This window comes from Anomalospiza imberbis, chromosome 7 (genome assembly GCF_031753505.1).
Source record: "Anomalospiza imberbis isolate Cuckoo-Finch-1a 21T00152 chromosome 7, ASM3175350v1, whole genome shotgun sequence".
Lineage (NCBI taxonomy): Eukaryota > Metazoa > Chordata > Aves > Passeriformes > Viduidae > Anomalospiza > Anomalospiza imberbis.
In genome coordinates, this window is record NC_089687.1 from 36,445,744 (window position 1) to 36,463,105 (window position 17,362).

The 17,362-nt window shown below is 60.7% G+C and overlaps 2 protein-coding genes and 1 long non-coding RNA gene across 3 annotated transcripts; all 3 read right to left on the minus strand.

Moving 5' to 3' along the window:
• Nucleotides 1-264: 264 nt before the first annotated feature.
• On the minus strand, nucleotides 265-10,442 carry LOC137477640 (maestro heat-like repeat-containing protein family member 7). Its single transcript, XM_068196811.1, has 5 exons — nucleotides 10,391-10,442; nucleotides 1,435-1,583; nucleotides 1,030-1,177; nucleotides 637-827; nucleotides 265-554 (listed from the first exon to the last, which is right to left on the minus strand). Exons 1-5 carry the CDS (start codon nucleotides 10,430-10,432, stop codon nucleotides 413-415), a joined length of 672 nt encoding a protein of 223 aa, XP_068052912.1. The 5' UTR covers nucleotides 10,433-10,442; the 3' UTR covers nucleotides 265-412.
• LOC137477543 (maestro heat-like repeat-containing protein family member 7) lies at nucleotides 7,352-10,238 on the minus strand. The gene is made up of 9 exons (XM_068196767.1): nucleotides 10,057-10,238; nucleotides 9,652-9,799; nucleotides 9,259-9,449; nucleotides 9,039-9,176; nucleotides 8,645-8,759; nucleotides 8,336-8,473; nucleotides 7,927-8,103; nucleotides 7,661-7,816; nucleotides 7,352-7,501 (listed from the first exon to the last, which is right to left on the minus strand). The coding sequence occupies exons 1-9, from the start codon at nucleotides 10,140-10,142 to the stop codon at nucleotides 7,352-7,354; spliced, it is 1,299 nt and encodes a 432-aa protein (XP_068052868.1). The 5' UTR covers nucleotides 10,143-10,238.
• Nucleotides 10,443-16,459: 6,017 nt separating the features above from the next.
• LOC137477641 (uncharacterized) lies at nucleotides 16,460-17,278 on the minus strand. Its single transcript, XR_011001117.1, has 3 exons — nucleotides 17,169-17,278; nucleotides 16,860-16,997; nucleotides 16,460-16,627 (listed from the first exon to the last, which is right to left on the minus strand). It is a non-coding gene; the product is annotated as an uncharacterized lncRNA (long non-coding RNA).
• Nucleotides 17,279-17,362: the final 84 nt, after the last annotated feature.

Consider the following 17,362-nt stretch of genomic DNA (forward strand, 5'->3'; position numbering starts at 1 on the left):
CAGCGCTGGCCTTCAAGCTCACCTCCACAAGGAATGCCAGGAAGGGCAGATCCCAGCGTGGCTCCTCCCTGCTCAGTGGCTGGAGCAGGCGGAATGCAATGTGGCAACAGAAGGGGACCAAGACATTGCACATCTCCCTGGCAGGGGGGAAAAAAGGCACCAAGGCCCTGAGGTGGGGGGGCCAAACATCTCCCAGGACTGACTCACAGAGGTCCAGCCCTTCCCCAGCATCCCTGGAGGGGGTGGAGGTGCTTTTAAAGGCAGCTACTTCTGGGCACCCCCCTCTCCCAGCCTTTTCCATTCTTCTTGGCCGTCCCTTCGTGACAAAGCCCTCTGGCCCATGACCACAGGGACTGTGAGGGGCACCCGGGCACAGGGCACAAATGCCGGGGGCAGTGGGGAGAAGGGGGTCTCACCTGGCCAGCAGACCCACGGCATAGTGCTGGGTGTCAGCACACAGCATCATGTCCCAGCCACGCTTGCACTCCATAGCCATCACCACATGGTCACACCGCAGTCGGCTGAGGAGAGCCTTCATGGCCTGCACTGCAAACCTGTGTGCAGAACAAAGCCCAGGTCACACTGGGAGCACTGGTGCTGGCCACAAGGGCACGGGAAGGACAGGAGGACTGGGACCTGTTGGGCTTGCTGGGAAGGCGGTGTTCCTCCTGGCATGCTCTCCAGAAGTTATCAACTTCCTCTGGTGGCATCAGCTGTGTGGTGGCGACAACATGGAAGAGCAGAGCCACAAACAGGCGGGAGGAATAAAGGATCATCGCCTTGTGGCACTCAGGCACCTGGACAATCACCCAGATCACCAGAGTTGCCTGCAAGAGAAGCAGCCCCAGGCAGGGCTCAGTGCCGAGGTGTCCATGGGGCAGGGCCCAAGGGCAGACGCAGGGGAGCAGCGGGCCTGGTGCCCCCTGAGCCTGCCCCTAGCCCAGGTTTCAGCCCAGCGCCTGAGGCGTGGAGAGGATGGAGAGCTGCTGGAGAGGTGACCTGGGGGTGAGCAAAGGCCCAGAAACTCACAGCCAGGGCAAAAACATCCTCGTTGTCCCCGTCAGAGGTGCACATTCTGGTCAGAGGCCAGTCCTCCATCACACAGAGCAGTGTTGGCAGCACTTTCTCCACTGCTGGTCCCGATGATCCTATGGTTCTCCACATCATTGCAGCAGCTCTGTGGGATCAGAGCTCTGTGTCAGGGGCATGTCGGTCACAGCACCATGCCCTGTGCAGCTGTGGGGGCCCAGGTGACAGAGCCCTGGAGCCCTGAAGGGCAGGGAAGGAGCACTGGCAGCAGGCTCAGGAAACAGAGGGGCCCGAGGGTCCTGGGCCTCTCTGCCTGTCTGGCAGACCCCACGGGACAGACTGTGCAGGGCCACGGGCCCTAAAGGCTGCTGAGCCCTGAGCTCTCCAGGCTCGTGGGCCCCGTACCTGTCACACGTTGGGGCACAGCGCAGGAGGGTCAGCACCACGTCAGCAGGGTGTTCTTCAGCCAGCCTCAGAATGTTAATTTGCAGCCTGGCATCCACAGAGACGTGGGACACCAGCCTCTGGTGGATGTTCTTCACCTTGGCTGGTACCTGCAGGAGGCATGGGGGAGACGGAGCACTGTGCAAGGGAGCAACTTTCCCAGCTTCCCCCAAGAACAGCTTCCCTTCCCACCACACTGTGCTAGCCTCAAAGGCTGAGGGGCCTCAGAGACCATGGCTTGAGGGGACACACGATCCTGGCTGGCCTCCAGGTGTGGAGCCAGGCTGCTTACCAGCTGCTTGTGAGAAGAAACACAAGGTTCCTTGAAATAGTCGAAGATGAGTTCCTGACTCAGAGTGGGCGTGGTGCCAGTATTTGCAAGGCCCTGAGTCTCTGCAGTGCTGGCATTTGTGGTGGCCACGTCCTCAGTCACTGCCATGGCAGCCTTTGCCTTGTCCTCGTTCATTGCTGCCTCAGAGTCTGGGCTGGTGTCAGTATTTGTGATGCCCTGAGTCTCTTCATTGTCCCTGTTGGTGATGGCTACATCCTCAGTCTTTGATGAGTGAAGAGCCTTTGCCCAGGTTTCAGTCGCTGAGACGTCAGAGTCTTCTGAGCGCTCAGCCGAACCTGGGCTGACATCAGGCTCTGCCTGGAGCTCGGTCAGCCCCGAGTCGGGCTCGGCCGGGCCCTCAGCTGCTGTGCTGCCAGTCCTTCTACGTCGAATGCGCAGGGACTTGCGGAACATCTGCAGGAGAACAAAGGACAGGGAAGCCAGGGATGTTCCATGGAGTGCTCCAAGCGTGGTGCTCGGCTGAGCGGGGACAGCAGGCCCAGCCCAGCTGGGGATGGCTGCTGGTACCTTCAGGGCTTTGCGGAAGCGGCCACGGGTGGGTTCCTGCTCTTGTGTCTGGTCCAGGGCTGCACCTGGCAAAGAGCGAGCACAGCCAGAGCTGAGAGGCTGCGGGAGAGGCTGGAGAGCACAGCCCAGCCCTGCGCTCCCCAGGCAGGGACAGCCCCGGGATGCCCCAGGGGATGGAGCACGGCCACTGCGGGGTGTCTGCCCGGCCCCTCTTCCATCCTGTCCATGGGCATGTCCCCAGGGGATGGGATGGGATGGGATGGGATGGGATGGGATGGGACGGGGTCAGCTCTGCCACTCACCATCCTGCAGTGGCTGGAACTGCTCCAGTTCTTCATGCTGTTGTGCTGGGGCAGCTCCAGAGACTTCCTTTTTTTTCCCTCTGAACACTTTGAACACATTGAGAAATCTGTCTGCCATGCCCGAGTCTGACCTTGAGGGCACCTTGGAGGTAGATGGCAAGGTGAAGTTCTGAGTCCACAAGTCGTGTAGTTGTGCCTTGAAGGCACCTGAGACAGAGAAACCTCAGGAAGGCTGCAGGACAGCAAGTCCTGCACTCCGGTCTTGAGGGCTCCTGCCACAATGACAGGAGACTCCTCGTAAGGATTGTGGTCACCAATTTCCTCAGTCTGGCCTCGCGAGCACCTGCAAAAGAAAAGCCTCGGGAAGGCCACGGGCTGCCAAGTCCCGTAGTCCTGCCACGAGGTCACCTGTAGGAATAACGCCTCGGAAAAGCTCCGGGTCGGACACGAACGAGCGCGCTGTGCGGGGGCTCCTCACGGCACCGCTCTGTCCCGTCCTGTCCCGTCGCCTGCTCTGAGCACTGTGGCGTGCTCTTGTCACTGCCAGCTCCTATGTCACCACGTGTCACAAAGGACCCTTGGACAGCCAGTTCCCTTCCAATTCCACGGTGACCATGCTGCAGCGTGTCACAATGGGCCCTTGGAAACACTGTCACCTGCCCTGGGGCTGCCCCCAGCCCACCCAAAGTGGCCCAGGTTGGAAGGAATCCCTGGCCCCCACGTCTCAGACAGCCCAACAGGATCTTTAGGAATGGCTCAGACCATCAGCAAACCCTGCCCTGCTCGGCAGGCTCAGGGCAGCAGAAGGAGCCCCCAGGGCTGCCGACGCAGCCGCGCTGGGAAGGGCACGGGGCCTTCCACGGAAGCTGCCCCGGCCTCCTTGGGACACGTCCCGGCTGGTGGCCATCCTAAACCCGTGGGTGTGACAGGGACAAGGAACGTGTGGGCCAGGGCACGAACTGGGCTGCTCTGAGCCCTGGGGCCTGGGGAGCGCTGACACCAGCAGGTGTGGCAGAGTCCCCGCCCAAGCAGACCTGCCACCCCCCGAGCCCTGGCAGCTCTGGTGCCCGTCTCCTGCCCCAGAGACCTGTGCCCCCGGGGGGCTTCTGTGCCAGAGGGAGCCAAAGCCCACGTGCACTGGGGGCTGTGCTCCTCCCTACAGGGGCTGTTGGCAGGAGCACCTGGAGCAACTGGTGGCAACACTTGGTCTCTGTCAGAAGCTCTTACTCCGTGCTGGAATTATTTTCTCATTGAAGTCATTTCCTGCAGCACAAAAACGTGGTTGCAGTGAAGACACAGAAAAATCTGGCACTAAGGAATCCTCACTTCAGGGAAGCTTCACTTCCTATTGCTGAACTCATAAAGTTCCAAAATTTGCAAACTTCCCAAATTAATTGGGATGGCCTGAGAAGGTGAATGGTTTGGATGCTTGCTTCCATCTAAAAGCAGCTACTCATTTGCAATAACGTACTCCACTGAACGTCACTTTTGAAACATAGCACTATACCGAGGCAAAAAGGCCATTCTTTGGTGTGCAAATGGTTTTCAATGAAGGGGTGATAACAGCGTAATTCTCTTAAGGAATAAAAGCTCTCAAGGAATGAAAGTCCACTCAGTCTTACAAAAGTAGTCCAAACAAATGAGTAGATGGAAAAAGGGCTCATCCTCCCCCAGTAGAGATATCTAAGTGGCCAAGAAAGTACAGCTCTCCCATCTTGTTCCCTGCAGGAGAATCAGGGCCACAAAGAGATAAAGTCACAGATATTCCTTCTGGCCTCCACAAGCAAAGCTGTGCCAAACCACAGACGCTGCCTTCAAACGGACTCCAATTCCAGCCTAGACCTCTCACCTTCCAGACAGCTCCTTCCCCAACACGTCCCCCAAAACCAACCCCCCGCAAACACCCGCAGAGAAGCCCTCAACAGCCCGCCAGAACCCCCAGCTGTCCCCGTCCCTCCGCAGAGCGTTCCCACCCTCCAGCAGACCCCCTGGTTCCCTGCACGTGCCGTGGGATGGCACTCGGGAGGATCTGCTCCAAGGCCTTCCCTGGCAGCAAGCTCAGGCTGCCAGGCCTATGGATCCTGGCTCATCCTTCCCACCGAGCCTTCCTGTGCACGGCTGTTCCACTGGCACATCTGCGCTCAGCTCAGACTTCTCCACTCAGCCAGGGCTGCTGGTAAAGGATCGAGAGCAGCCTGGCAAGCTCTTTCTCCAGCTCCTTCTGTACTCTTGGGGCAGGTGGAACATTCCACAGGAAAGCAACTGGTGCCACAAGGAGTGGGCAGCATCAGGCAGCTCTGGGGAGGCCCCTCAGGACTGCTGTACCCTGAGGGAACACTGTTGGCCATCCCCTGTGTGTATCTGCAAAAGCTTAAAATCAGCTGCCTCAGCTGCCAGGGCCTCTCTTGGCCAGCATCCTGACGTGGATGCAGGACTGCTGCGAGGCACTGCTGGGACCCAGCGGGACAGGACCGGCTGTCTCGTGTCCACGTAGCACCCCTCACGCAGCCAGGGCCGTCCCGAAAGCAGACAGACGCTCCCGTGTCAGCGGAGAGGAGCAAGGAGCACTGGGCTCCTCTCAGGGTGTCTCAGCATGGGGCTTCAGTGGGAGGGGCAGGCAGGCCACCCACATTCAGGGCATGCCCTGCATCAAACGGACGCGCATTTTGGCCTTTTCTTCCCTCCACCCCAGAACCAGGCCTGATATCTCCTCCTCTGGAGTGGAGATTTCCCAGTTGTGTCGTCATCTCACACTTGGCCAGTGCGTGAGATGAGCTGCAAGGGCTTGTGATACCGCCTCCATGCCAAGCACAGCTCCATTGTGTATTTTTCCTCTTTCACAGGTTAACTTCCCCATCCACTGACCAATCCATCGTTTCTTTTAAGGATCAAATTCCCATCAATTACACAGTAAGGTTTCCTTCACTGTCTGTCCTTCGTTATCTTTTTGATGTGCACAACAGCAGACCAACTATGGCAGGGCCTTAGACCCGACTTCGGTCCCTGACACACAGGCTCCTTGTCCCACTGCTGGCCCTCCGTGTGCTCAGCAAGATCTGCAGCTGCACAGTGTTGTGGAACTGCACCTTCAGCACAGGCACCTTTCCAGCCTGATCCGCCCTCGTTCCTCTGCGTGTGGGCACAAAACACGGCGTGGAAGAAAACGGCAGCAGGGGCCTGTGTGTCCCGGGGCTCGGGATTTGCGTCGCTTCAGCTCCACAGAGATGGAGGCAAAGTGAAGAAGCCAAACTGTTTATTAAGGGAAAATGAAACAAAGGGATGAGCTGGGAGGGAAAAACAGGGAATGGGCAGGGTCTGAGGGCTTGGCTTATGGAGCTGTCCAAAGGAAGAGTGGAAGGAAAAGACAGGAATGGGCATGATCTGAGGGCTGGTGAGATGGAGCTGTCAAAATGGAGGGAGAACGGAGGGGGGAAAGTGGATGGACAGTGTGTGAGGGCTGGAGGGAGGGAGCTATCTACAGGCAGGGAGAGGGCTGAAGCCATGCGAGCTTCCCACAGGCTCAGCTGTATCAATCATCAGCTGTGCCTGGAGCCCCAGTGGCAGTGGGAGGTGGTGTCCTCTTCAGTGTCTCCTGGTGCTGCTCTTGGGACACTGCTTCACCGGATCCAGAAAACAAGCCTATCTCTTCAGCTTCTAGGCCTATTTGGGCTTGAATTTCAATGTCAGAGCAGGATGGGGTGGTAACTTTCTTTGGGGATGGAAGGCCTGGAACAGAGAGCAAGAGAGCCATGGTCAGAGCCTGGATCTGCAGTGACCTGAGGAGACCGTTCTGCCACGGCCACCTCCCCCAACAATTGCCAAGGCCAAGAGAGAGGTGTTGGCAACAGGATCAGCAGCAAGCTGCTGGCCACAAATTCCACCCATGTCCCTGAAATCCCTGTGTGCTCTGCCCACGCCACCTCTCCTCCACACAGGGAGTGAAAGCCGCCAGAGCTGGGGCAGAAATTCCCACTCCCTGCCCAAGCAATGCAGCTCTCCCCCCGCCAGCCCCCGCTGAGAGCCCGCTGCCCTCACTCACCCTGACTGAGGGCGTGCAGCTCTGCCTGCGGCCCCCTCATCATGCGAACGGCGGCCATCTCTGAGAACAAAGAGTTCATCTTGGCCCCAGCGGCACAGCTCCCTGCCAGCGGCGCTGCCAGCCCTGTGGCCACACGCCCTGGTGGCCCGGCAGGGCTCAGCCCGGGCCCTTGCCGCACGCTGCCGCCCCAGGGCACGGCTGCCGGAGGGCGGCAGCAGCGCCGAGGCCAGGCGGGGCTCCACGGCGCCGGGCCCGGATGGCGCTGCCGGGGCAGCAGCCGGGGCTGGGGCCGAGCTGCGGCGGGGCGGGGAGGGAGCCCGGGCTCGTGGCTCACCCATGAACCTGACGGCCGCCTCTCGCAGGGGCTCCTGTGGGCTCTGCAGGTAGGGCAGGGCCCGGCGCAGGATCTCGGCCGCTCGGCTCCTGTCCTCTTCCAGCTGCAGAGAGCGGCAGGAGGGAAGGGTTGGCGCGGGCTCGGCCCCTGGGCCGGGCGCTCCCTGCGCCCTGCCCCGGCCTCCCCTGCCCGCACAGCCCCGAGGCCCGGCCAGCAGCCGCTGGCGCCGGGCTCTGGAGGGGGCAGAGGGCCGGCTGCTGCCCGGGGAGCCGCGGGGCCGCTCCATCGGCACCGGGCTGGGCCCACGGGAGCCTGGAGAAGAGCCCACACACCGAGCACCGCGCTCAGGGGGCTTCTCCCGGCTGAGCCTGGGGCTTCCCGGCCATCCTTACCAGGCACTCGGCAAACTTTGACAGCTGCTCCTTCTTCACCAGCTGCTTGAGCTTCCTCCTCCTCAGGAACTCGGCCACACGAAGCAGCGTTTCCCGAGAAGCCTGGAGAGCAGCAGAGAGCCAGAGATGGCCCCACAGCCCGGGGCACAGGACCCGTGTTCCTGTGCCAAGACCTGGAGGAGGCTGCAGCCCGCCAGGCGCCAGGGCAGGAGGCAGCCGAGCTCCCTCCCAGGGATCCACCAGCATGGCACCAAGCCTCACCTTTGCAATGCGCTGGTTCTCATCGTGGCAGTAGAAAAAGAGTGGGAGCAGGCTTTGGCTCAGAATCTCCTCAAGGGCCTTTTTCCCCTCATCCACTACCAGGTCCATCACCCTGAAGAAGAGCTCAAGGGAGAGCACCTGCACATAGCTGTTGTCCTGGAGGAAAGGAAGAGGGCGAAGCCTTAAGACCACTTTCTCCAGGCTCACCTGGGTACAAGGTTTCTGGGCAGCAGCCAGTGCCTGCAGCTGGGGACACAGAGCCTTACACAGTCAAAGAGCAGCAGGAGCGCCTCAGCCAGCTTTGGGGCAGTGGTGCTGGATACCAGGATGTCTTTGTGCTGGAGCACGTTCGTGAACACACAGAGGCTTGTGCTGACCACCTCTCCATCTGCATCACCCAGCAGCTCCAGAAGGCGCTGAGACAGACCGCACATCCTTCTGGCCTGTGTGGAACACAAGGCTGGGCTGGGAAGCCGTGGACGGCTGCACGGCCAACACCGCCCTGGCACTGCCACCCCACCCTGCTGCTGCAGGGCCCTCGGGCCAAAGGCCTGTCCCAAAGCACTGGGGCAGGTGAGGCAGGAGAGCTGGCAGCAGCTGCCTCAGCTCCTGAAGCCCTGCCAGCCCAAGGGGCTGCTTTGCCCAGCGCAGCTTCAGCCGCTGCCCCCTTCTCACCATCGAGGGATCCTTGCTGAGCACCACGAGGCCTCTGAGCACCAGGCGACGCCGCTGCCTGCACTCGTTCTGCAGGTGCCTTGACATGATCTCCAGTACGCTGTCACCACATTTAGACATGTCCAGGCAATGCAGGACCTGAAAGGCACGGGGCAGTGACAGGGGACCCGGCCGGCAGGAGCCCAGAACCGCACAGGGCTGGGCCCAGGCAGCAGCACAGGGCGTGGGCACCGTCCTGGCAGCTGTGGCTGCGAGAGGGCAGAGAGCTGGGAGGCAGCTCAGCGAGGCAGCGCTGGCCAACAGGCTCACCTCCACAAGGAATGCCAGGAAGGGCAGATCCCAGCGTGGCTCCTCCCTGCTCAGTGGCTGGAGCAGGCGGAATGCAATGTGGCAACAGAAGGGGACCAAGACATTGCGCATCTCCCTGGCAGGGGGGAAAAAAGGCACCAAGGCCCTGAGGTGGGGGGGCCAAACATCTCCCAGGACTGACTCACAGAGGTCCAGCCCTTCCCCAGCATCCCTGGAGGGGGTAGAGGTGCTTTTAAAGGCAGCTACTTCTGGGCACCCCCCTCTCCCAGCCTTTTCCATTCTTCTTGGCCGTCCCTTCGTGACAAAGCCCTCTGGCCCATGACCACAGGGACTGTGAGGGGCACCCGGGCACAGGGCACAAATGCCGGGGGCAGTGGGGAGAAGGGGGTCTCACCTGGCCAGCAGACCCACGGCGTAGTGCTGGGTGTCAGCACACAGCATCGTGTCCCAGCCACGCTTGCACTCCATAGCCATCACCACACGGTCACACCGCAGTCGGCAGAGGAGAGCCTTCATGGCCTGCACTGCAAACCTGTGTGCAGAACAAAGCCCAGGTCACACTGGGAGCACTGGTGCTGGCCACAAGGGCACGGGAAGGACAGGAGGACTGGGACCTGTTGGGCTTGCTGGGAAGGCGGTGTTCCTCTTGGCATGCTCTCCAGAAGTTATCAACTTCCTCTGGTGGCATCAGCTGTGTGGTGGTGACAACATGGAAGAGCAGAGCCACAAACAGGCGGGAGGAATAAAGGATCATCGCCTTGTGGCACGCAGGCACCTGGACAATCACCCGGATCACCAGAGTTGCCTGCAAGAGAAGCAGCCCCAGGCAGGGCTCAGTGCCGAGGTGTCCATGGGGCAGGGCCCAAGGGCAGACGCAGGGGAGCAGCGGGCCTGGTGCCCCCTGAGCCTGCCCCTAGCCCAGGTTTCAGCCCAGCGCCTGAGGCGTGGAGAGGATGGAGAGCTGCTGGAGAGGCGACCTGGGGGTGAGCAAAGGCCCAGAAACTCACAGCCAGGGCAAAAACATCCTCGTTGTCCCCGTCAGAGGTGCACATTCTGGTCAGAGGCCAGTCCTCCATCACACAGAGCAGTGTTGGCAGCACTTTCTCCACTGCTGGTCCCGATGATCCTATGGTTCTCCACATCATTGCAGCAGCTCTGTGGGATCAGAGCTCTGTGTCAGGGGCATGTCGGTCACAGCACCATGCCCTGTGCAGCTGTGGGGGCCCAGGTGACAGAGCCCTGGAGCCCTGAAGGGCAGGGAAGGAGCACTGGCAGCAGGCTCAGGAAACAGAGGGGCCCGAGGGTCCTGGGCCTCTCTGCCTGTCTGGCAGACCCCACGGGACAGGCTGTGCAGGGCCACGGGCCCTAAAGGCTGCTGAGCCCTGAGCTCTCCAGGCTCGTGGGCCCTGTACCTGTCACACGTTGGGGCACAGCGCAGGAGGGTCAGCACCACGTCAGCAGGGTGTTCTTCAGCCAGCCTCAGAATGTTAATTTGCATCCTGACATCCACAGAGACATGGGACACCAGCCTCTGGTGAATGTTCCTTATAATGCCTGTCACCTGGAGGAGGCATGGGAGAGACTTGGAGCGCTGTCCAAGCAAGCAAATTTCCCCAGCTTCCCCCAGGAAGTGCTTCCCTTCCCACCACGCTGCGTTGGCCTCAACGGCTGAGGGGGCCAAGTGGCCAAGGCTTGAGGGAGCACAGAGTCCTGGGAGGCCTTCAGGCCAGGCCCAAGGCTGCTTACCTGCTGCTGAAAAGGAACAGCACTCTCCTCAAGAAAATCCATAATGGGAGCATGAATCATAGTGGGAGCAGGCGTGGTGTCAGTATTTGTGATGCCCTGAGTCTCTTCATTGTCCCTGTTGGTGATGGCCACATCCTCAGTCTTTGATGAGTGAAGAGCCTTTGCCCAGGTTTCAGTCGCTGAGGCGTCAGAGTCTTCTGAGCGCTCAGCCGAACCTGGGCTGACATCAGGCTCTGCCTGGAGCTCGGTCAGCCCCGAGTCGGGCTCGGCCGGGCCCTCAGCTGCTGTGCTGCCAGTCCTTCTACGTCGAATGCGCAGGGACTTGCGGAACATCTGCAGGAGAACAAAGGACAGGGAAGCCAGGGATGTTCCATGGAGTGCTCCAAGCGTGGTGCTCGGCTGAGCGGGGACAGCAGGCCCAGCCCAGGTGGGGATGGCTGCTGGTACCTTCAGGGCTTTGCGGAAGCGGCCATGGGTGGGTTCCTGCTCTTGTGTCTGGTCCAGGGCTGCACCTGGCAAAGAGCGAGCACAGCCAGAGCTGAGAGGCTGCGGGAGAGGCTGGAGAGCACAGCCCAGCCCTGCGCTCCCCAGGCAGGGACAGCCCCGGGATGCCCCAGGGGATGGAGCACGGCCACTGCGGGGTGTCTGCCTGGCCCCTCTTCCATCCTGTCCATGGGCATGTCCCCAGGGGATGGGATGGGATGGGATGGGATGGGATGGGATGGGATGGGATGGGATGGGACGGGGTCAGCTCTTGCCACTCACCATCCTGCAGTGGCTGGAACTGCTCCAGTTCTTCATGCTGTTGTGCTGGGGCAGCTCCAGAGACTTCCTTTTTTTTCCCTCTGAACACTTTGAACACATTGAGAAATCTGTCTGCCATGCCAGAGTCTGGCCTTGAGGGCACCTTGGAGGTAGATGGCAAGGTGAAGTTCTGAGTCCACAAGTCGTGTAGTTGTGCCTTGAAGGCACCTGAGACAGAGAAACCTCAGGAAGGCTGCAGGACAGCAAGTCCTGCACTCCGGTCTTGAGGGCTCCTGCCACAATGACAGGAGACTCCTCGTAAGGATTGTGGTCACCAATTTCCTCAGTCTGGCCTCGCGAGCACCTGCAAAAGAAAAGCCTCGGGAAGGCCACGGGCTGCCAAGTCCCGTAGTCCTGCCACGAGGTCACCTGTAGGAATAACGCCTCGGAAAAGCTCCGGGTCGGACACGAACGAGCGCGCTGTGCGGGGGCTCCTCACGGCACCGCTCTGTCCCGTCCTGTCCCGTCGCCTGCTCTGAGCACTGTGGCGTGCTCTTGTCACTGCCAGCTCCTGTGTCACCACGTGTCACAAAGGACCCTTGGACAGCCAGTTCCCTTCCAATTCCACGGTGACCATGCTGCAGCGTGTCACAAAGGGCCCTTGGAAACACCGTCACCTGCCCTGGGGCTGCCCCCAGCCCACCCAAAGTGGCCCAGGTTGGAAGGAATCCCTGGCCCCAACGTCTCAGACAGCCCAACAGGATCTTTAGGAACGGCTCAGACCATCAGCAAACCCTGCCCTGCTCTGCAGGCTCAGGGCAGCAGAAGGAGCCCCCAGGGCTGCCGACGCAGCCGCGCTGGGAAGGGCACGGGGCCTTCCACGGAAGCTGCCCCGGCCTCCTTGGGACACGTCCCGGCTGGTGGCCATCCTAAACCCGTGGGTGTGACAGGGACAAGGAACGTGTGGGCCAGGGCACGAACTGGGCTGCTCTGAGCCCTGGGGCCTGGGGAGCGCTGACACCAGCAGGTGTGGCAGAGTCCCCGCCCAAGCAGACCTGCCACCCCCCGAGCCCTGGCAGCTCTGGTGCCCGTCTCCTGCCCCAGAGACCTGTGCCCGGGGGGGGCTTCTGTGCCAGAGGGAGCCAAAGCCCACGTGCTTTGGGGGCTGTGCTCCTCCCTGCAGGGGCTGTTGGCAGGAGCACCTGGAGCAACTGGTGGCAACACTTGGTCTCTGTCAGAAGCTCTTACTCCGTGCTGGAATTATTTTCTCATTGAAGTCATTTCCTGCAGCACAAAAACATGGTTGCAGTGAAGACACAGAAGAATCTGGCACTAAGGAATCCTCACTTCAGGGAAGCTTCACTTCCTATTGCTGAACTCATAAAGTTCCAAAATTTGCAAACTTCCCAAATTAATTGGGATGGCCTGAGAAGGTGAATGGTTTGGATGCTTGCTTCCATCTAAAAGCAGCTACTCATTTGCAATAACGTACTCCACTCAACGTCACTTTTGAAACATAGCACTATACCGAGGCAAAAAGAAGGCCGTACTTTGGTGTGCAAATGGTTTTCAATGAAGGGATGATAACAGCGTAATTCTCTTAAGGAATAAAAGCTCTCAAGGAATGAAAGTCCACTCAGTCTTACAAAAGTAGTCCAAACAAATGAGTAGATGGAAAAAGGGCTCATCCTCCCCCAGCAGAGATATCTAAGTGGCCAAGAAAGTACAGCTCTCCCATCTTGTTCCCTGCAGGAGAATCAGGGCCACAAAGAGATAAAGTCACAGATATTCCTTCCGGCCTCCACAAGCAAAGCTGTGCCAAACCACAGACGCTGCCTTCAAACGGACTCCAATTCCAGCCTAGACCTCTCACCTTCCAGACAGCTCCTTCCCCAACACGTCCCCCAAAACCAACCCCCCGCAAACACCCGCAGAGAAGCCCTCAACAGCCCGCCAGGACCCCCAGCTGTCCCCGTCCCTCCGCAGAGCGTTCCCACCCTCCAGCAGACCCCCTGGTTCCCTGCACGTGCCGTGGGATGGCACTCGGGAGGATCTGCTCCAAGGCCTTCCCTGGCAGCAAGCTCAGGCTGCCAGGCCTATGGATCCTGGCTCCTCCTTCCCACCGAGCCTTCCTGTGCACGGCTGTTCCACTGGCACATCTGCGCTCAGCTCGGACTTCTCCACTCAGCCAGGGCTGCTGGTAAAGGATCGAGAGCAGCCTGGCAAGCTCTTTCTCCAGCTCCTTCTGTACTCTTGGCGGAGGTGGAACACTCCACAGGAAAGCATCTGGTGCCACAAGGAGTGGGCAGCATCAGGCAGCTCTGGGGAGGCCCCTCAGGACTGCTGTACCCTGAGGGAACACTGTTGGCCATCCCCTGTGTGTATCTGCAAAAGCTTAAAATCAGCTGCCTCAGCTGCCAGGGCCTCTCTTGGCCAGCATCCTGACGTGGATGCAGGACTGCTGCGAGGCACTGCCGGGACCCAGCGGGACAGGACCGGCTGTCTCGTGTCCACGTAGCACCCCTCACGCAGCCAGGGCCGTCCCGAAAGCAGACAGACGCTCCCGTGTCAGCGGAGAGGAGCAAGGAGCACTGGGCTCCTCTCAGGGTGTCTCAGCATGGGGCTTCAGTGGGAGGGGCAGGCAGGCCACCCACATTCAGGGCATGCCCTGCATCAAACGGACGCGCATTTTGGCCTTTTCTTCCCTCCACCCCAGAACCAGGCCTGATATCTCCTCCTCTGGAGTGGAGATTTCCCAGTTGTGTCGTCATCTCACACTTGGCCAGTGCGTGAGATGAGCTGCAAGGGCTTGTGATACCGCCTCCATGCCAAGCACAGCTCCATTGTGTATTTTTCCTCTTTCACAGGTTAACTTCCCCATCCACTGACCAATCCATCGTTTCTTTTAAGGATCAAATTCCCATCAATTACACAGTAAGGTTTCCTTCACTGTCTGTCCTTCGTTATCTTTTTGATGTGCACAACAGCAGACCAACTATGGCAGGGCCTTAGACCCGACTTCGGTCCCTGACACACAGGCTCCTTGTCCCACTGCTGGCCCTCAGTGTGCTCAGCAAGATCTGCAGCTGCACAGTGTTGTGGAACTGCACCTTCAGCACAGGCACCTTTCCAGCCTGATCCGCCCTCGTTCCTCTGCGTGTGTGCACAAAACACGGCGTGGAAGAGAACGGCAGCAGGGGCCTGTGTGTCCCGGGGCTCGGGATTTGCGTCGCTTCAGCTCCACATAGATGGAGGCAAAGTGAAGAAGCCAAACTGTTTATTAAGGGAAAATGAAACAAAGGGATGAGCTGGGAGGGAAAAACAGGGAATGGGCAGGGTCTGAGGGCTTGGCTTATGGAGCTGTCCAAAGGAAGAGTGGAAGGAAAAGACAGGAATGGGCATGATCTGAGGGCTGGTGAGATGGAGCTGTCAAAATGGAGGGAGAACGGAGGGGGGAAAGTGGATGGACAGTGTGTGAGGGCTGGAGGGAGGGAGCTATCTACAGGCAGGGAGAGGGCTGAAGCCATGCGAGCTTCCCACAGGCTCAGCTGTATCAATCATCAGCTGTGCCTGGAGCCCCAGTGGCAGTGGGAGGTGGTGTCCTCTTCAGTGTCTCCTGGTGCTGCTCTTGGGACACTGCTTCACCGGATCCAGAAAACAAGCCTATCTCTTCAGCTTCTAGGCCTATTTGGGCTTGAATGTCAATGTCAGAGCAGGATGGGGTGGTAACTTTCTTTGGGGATGGAAGGCCTGGAACAGAGAGCAAGAGAGCCATGGTCAGAGCCTGGATCTGCAGTGACCTGAGGAGACCGTTCTGCCACGGCCACCTCCCCCAACAATTGCCAAGGCCAAGAGAGAGGTGTTGGCAACAGGATCAGCAGCAAGCTGCTGGCCACAAATTCCACCCATGTCCCTGAAATCCCTGTGTGCTCTGCCCACGCCACCTCTCCTCCACACAGGGAGTGAAAGCCGCCAGAGCTGGGGCAGAAATTCCCACTCCCTGCCCAAGCAATGCAGCTCTCCCCCCGCCAGCCCCCGCTGAGAGCCCGCTGCCCTCACTCACCCTGACTGAGGGCGTGGAGCTCTGCCTGCTGCCCCCTCATCATGCGAACGGCGGCCATCTCTGAGAACAAAGAGTTCATCTTGGCCCCAGCGGCACAGCTCCCTGCCAGCGGCGCTGCCAGCCCTGTGGCCACACGCCCTGGTGGCCCGGCAGGGCTCAGCCCGGGCCCTTGCCGCACGCTGCCGCCCCAGGGCACGGCTGCCGGAGGGCGGCAGCAGCGCCGAGGCCAGGCGGGGCTCCACGGCGCCGGGCCCGGATGGCGCTGCCGGGGCAGCAGCCGGGGCTGGGGCCGAGCTGCGGCGGGGCGGGGAGGGAGCCCGGGCTCGTGGCTCACCCATGAACCTGACGGCCGCCTCTCGCAGGGGCTCCTGTGGGCTCTGCAGGTAGGGCAGGGCCCGGCGCAGGATCTCGGCCACTCGGCTCCTGTCCTCTTCCAGCTGCAGAGAGCGGCAGGAGGGAAGGGTTGGCGCGGGCTCGGCCCCTGGGCCGGGCGCTCCCTGCGCCCTGCCCCGGCCTCCCCTGCCCGCACAGCCCCGAGGCCCGGCCAGCAGCCGCTGGCACCGGGCTCTGGAGGGGGCAGAGGGCCGGCTGCTGCCCGGGGAGCCGCGGGGCCGCTCCATCGGCACCGGGCTGGGCCCACGGGAGCCTGGAGAAGAGCCCACACACCGAGCACCGCGCTCAGGGGGCTTCTCCCGGCTGAGCCTGGGGCTTCCAGGCCATCCTTACCAGGCACTCGGCAAACTTTGACAGCTGCTCCTTCTTCACCAGCTGCTTGAGCTTCCTCCTCCTCAGGAACTCGGCCACACGAAGCAGCGTTTCCCGAGAAGCCTGGAGAGCAGCAGAGAGCCAGAGATGGCCCCACAGCCCAGGGCACAGGACCCGTGTTCCTGTGCCAAGACCTGGAGGAGGCTGCAGCCCGCCAGGCGCCAGGGCAGGAGGCAGCCGAGCTCCCTCCCAGGGATCCACCAGCATGGCACCAAGCCTCACCTTTGCAATGCGCTGGTTCTCATCGTGGCAGTAGAAAAAGAGTGGGAGCAGGCTTTGGCTCAGAATCTCCTCAAGGGCCTTTTTCCCCTCATCCACTACCAGGTCCATCACCCTGAAGAAGAGCTCAAGGGAGAGCACCTGCACATAGCTGTTGTCCTGGAGGAAAGGAAGAGGGCGAAGCCTTAAGACCACTTTCTCCAGGCTCACCTGGGTACAAGGTTTCTGGGCAGCAGCCAGTGCCTGCAGCTGGGGACACAGAGCCTTACACAGTCAAAGAGCAGCAGGAGCGCCTCAGCCAGCTTTGGGGCAGTGGTGCTGGATACCAGGATGTCTTTGTGCTGGAGCACGTTCGTGAACACACAGAGGCTTGTGCTGACCACCTCTCCATCTGCATCACCCAGCAGCTCCAGAAGGCGCTGAGACAGACCGCACATCCTTCTGGCCTGTGTGGAACACAAGGCTGGGCTGGGAAGCCGTGGACGGCTGCACGGCCAACACCGCCCTGGCACTGCCACCCCACCCTGCTGCTGCAGGGCCCACGGGCCAAAGGCCTGTCCCAAAGCACTGGGGCAGGTGAGGCAGGAGAGCTGGCAGCAGCTGCCTCAGCCCCTGAAGTCCTGCCAGCCCAAGGGGCTGCTTTGCCCAGCGCAGCTTCAGCCGCTGCCCCCTTCTCACCATCGAGGGATCCTTGCTGAGCACCACGAGGCCTCTGAGCACCAGGCGACGCCGCTGCCTGCACTCGTTCTGCAGGTGCCTTGACATGATCTCCAGTACGCTGTCACCACATTTAGACATGTCCAGGCAATGCAGGACCTGAAAGGCACGGGGCAGTGACAGGGGACCCGGCCGGCAGGAGCCCAGAACCGCACAGGGCTGGGCCCAGGCAGCAGCACAGGGCGTGGTAACCGTCCTGGCCGCTGTGGCTATGAGAGGGCAGAGAGCTGGGAGGCAGCTCAGCGAGGCAGCGCTGGCCTTCAAGCTCACCTCCACAAGGAATGCCAGGAAGGGCAGATCCCAGCGTGGCTCCTCCCTGCTCAGTGGCTGGAGCAGGCGGAATGCAATGTGGCAACAGAAGGGGACCAAGACATTGCACATCTCCCTGGCAGGGGGGAAAAAAGGCACCAAGGCCCTGAGATGGGGGGGCCAAACATCTCCCAGGACTGACTCACAGAGGTCCA

Excerpts from the sequence above, each read along its gene's own strand:
- LOC137477543 (XM_068196767.1), bottom strand. The coding sequence starts at position 10,142 with ATGCAAATTAACATTCTGAGGCTGGCTGAAGAACACCCTGCTGACGTG. Across the intron at positions 9,800-10,056 it reads TGTGCCCCAACGTGTGACAG|AGCTGCTGCAATGATGTGGA; the intron begins GTACAGGGCCCA and ends CTGATCCCACAG. Across the intron at positions 7,502-7,660 it reads AGAACCAGCGCATTGCAAAG|GCTTCTCGGGAAACGCTGCT; the intron begins GTGAGGCTTGGT and ends GCTGCTCTCCAG.
- LOC137477640 (XM_068196811.1), bottom strand. The coding sequence starts at position 10,432 with ATGGATTTTCTTGAGGAGAGTGCTGTTCCTTTTCAGCAGCAG. Across the intron at positions 1,584-10,390 it reads CTGTTCCTTTTCAGCAGCAG|GTACCAGCCAAGGTGAAGAA; the intron begins GTAAGCAGCCTT and ends TGCCTCCTGCAG. Across the intron at positions 555-636 it reads CTTCCCAGCAAGCCCAACAG|GTTTGCAGTGCAGGCCATGA; the intron begins GTCCCAGTCCTC and ends TTCTGCACACAG.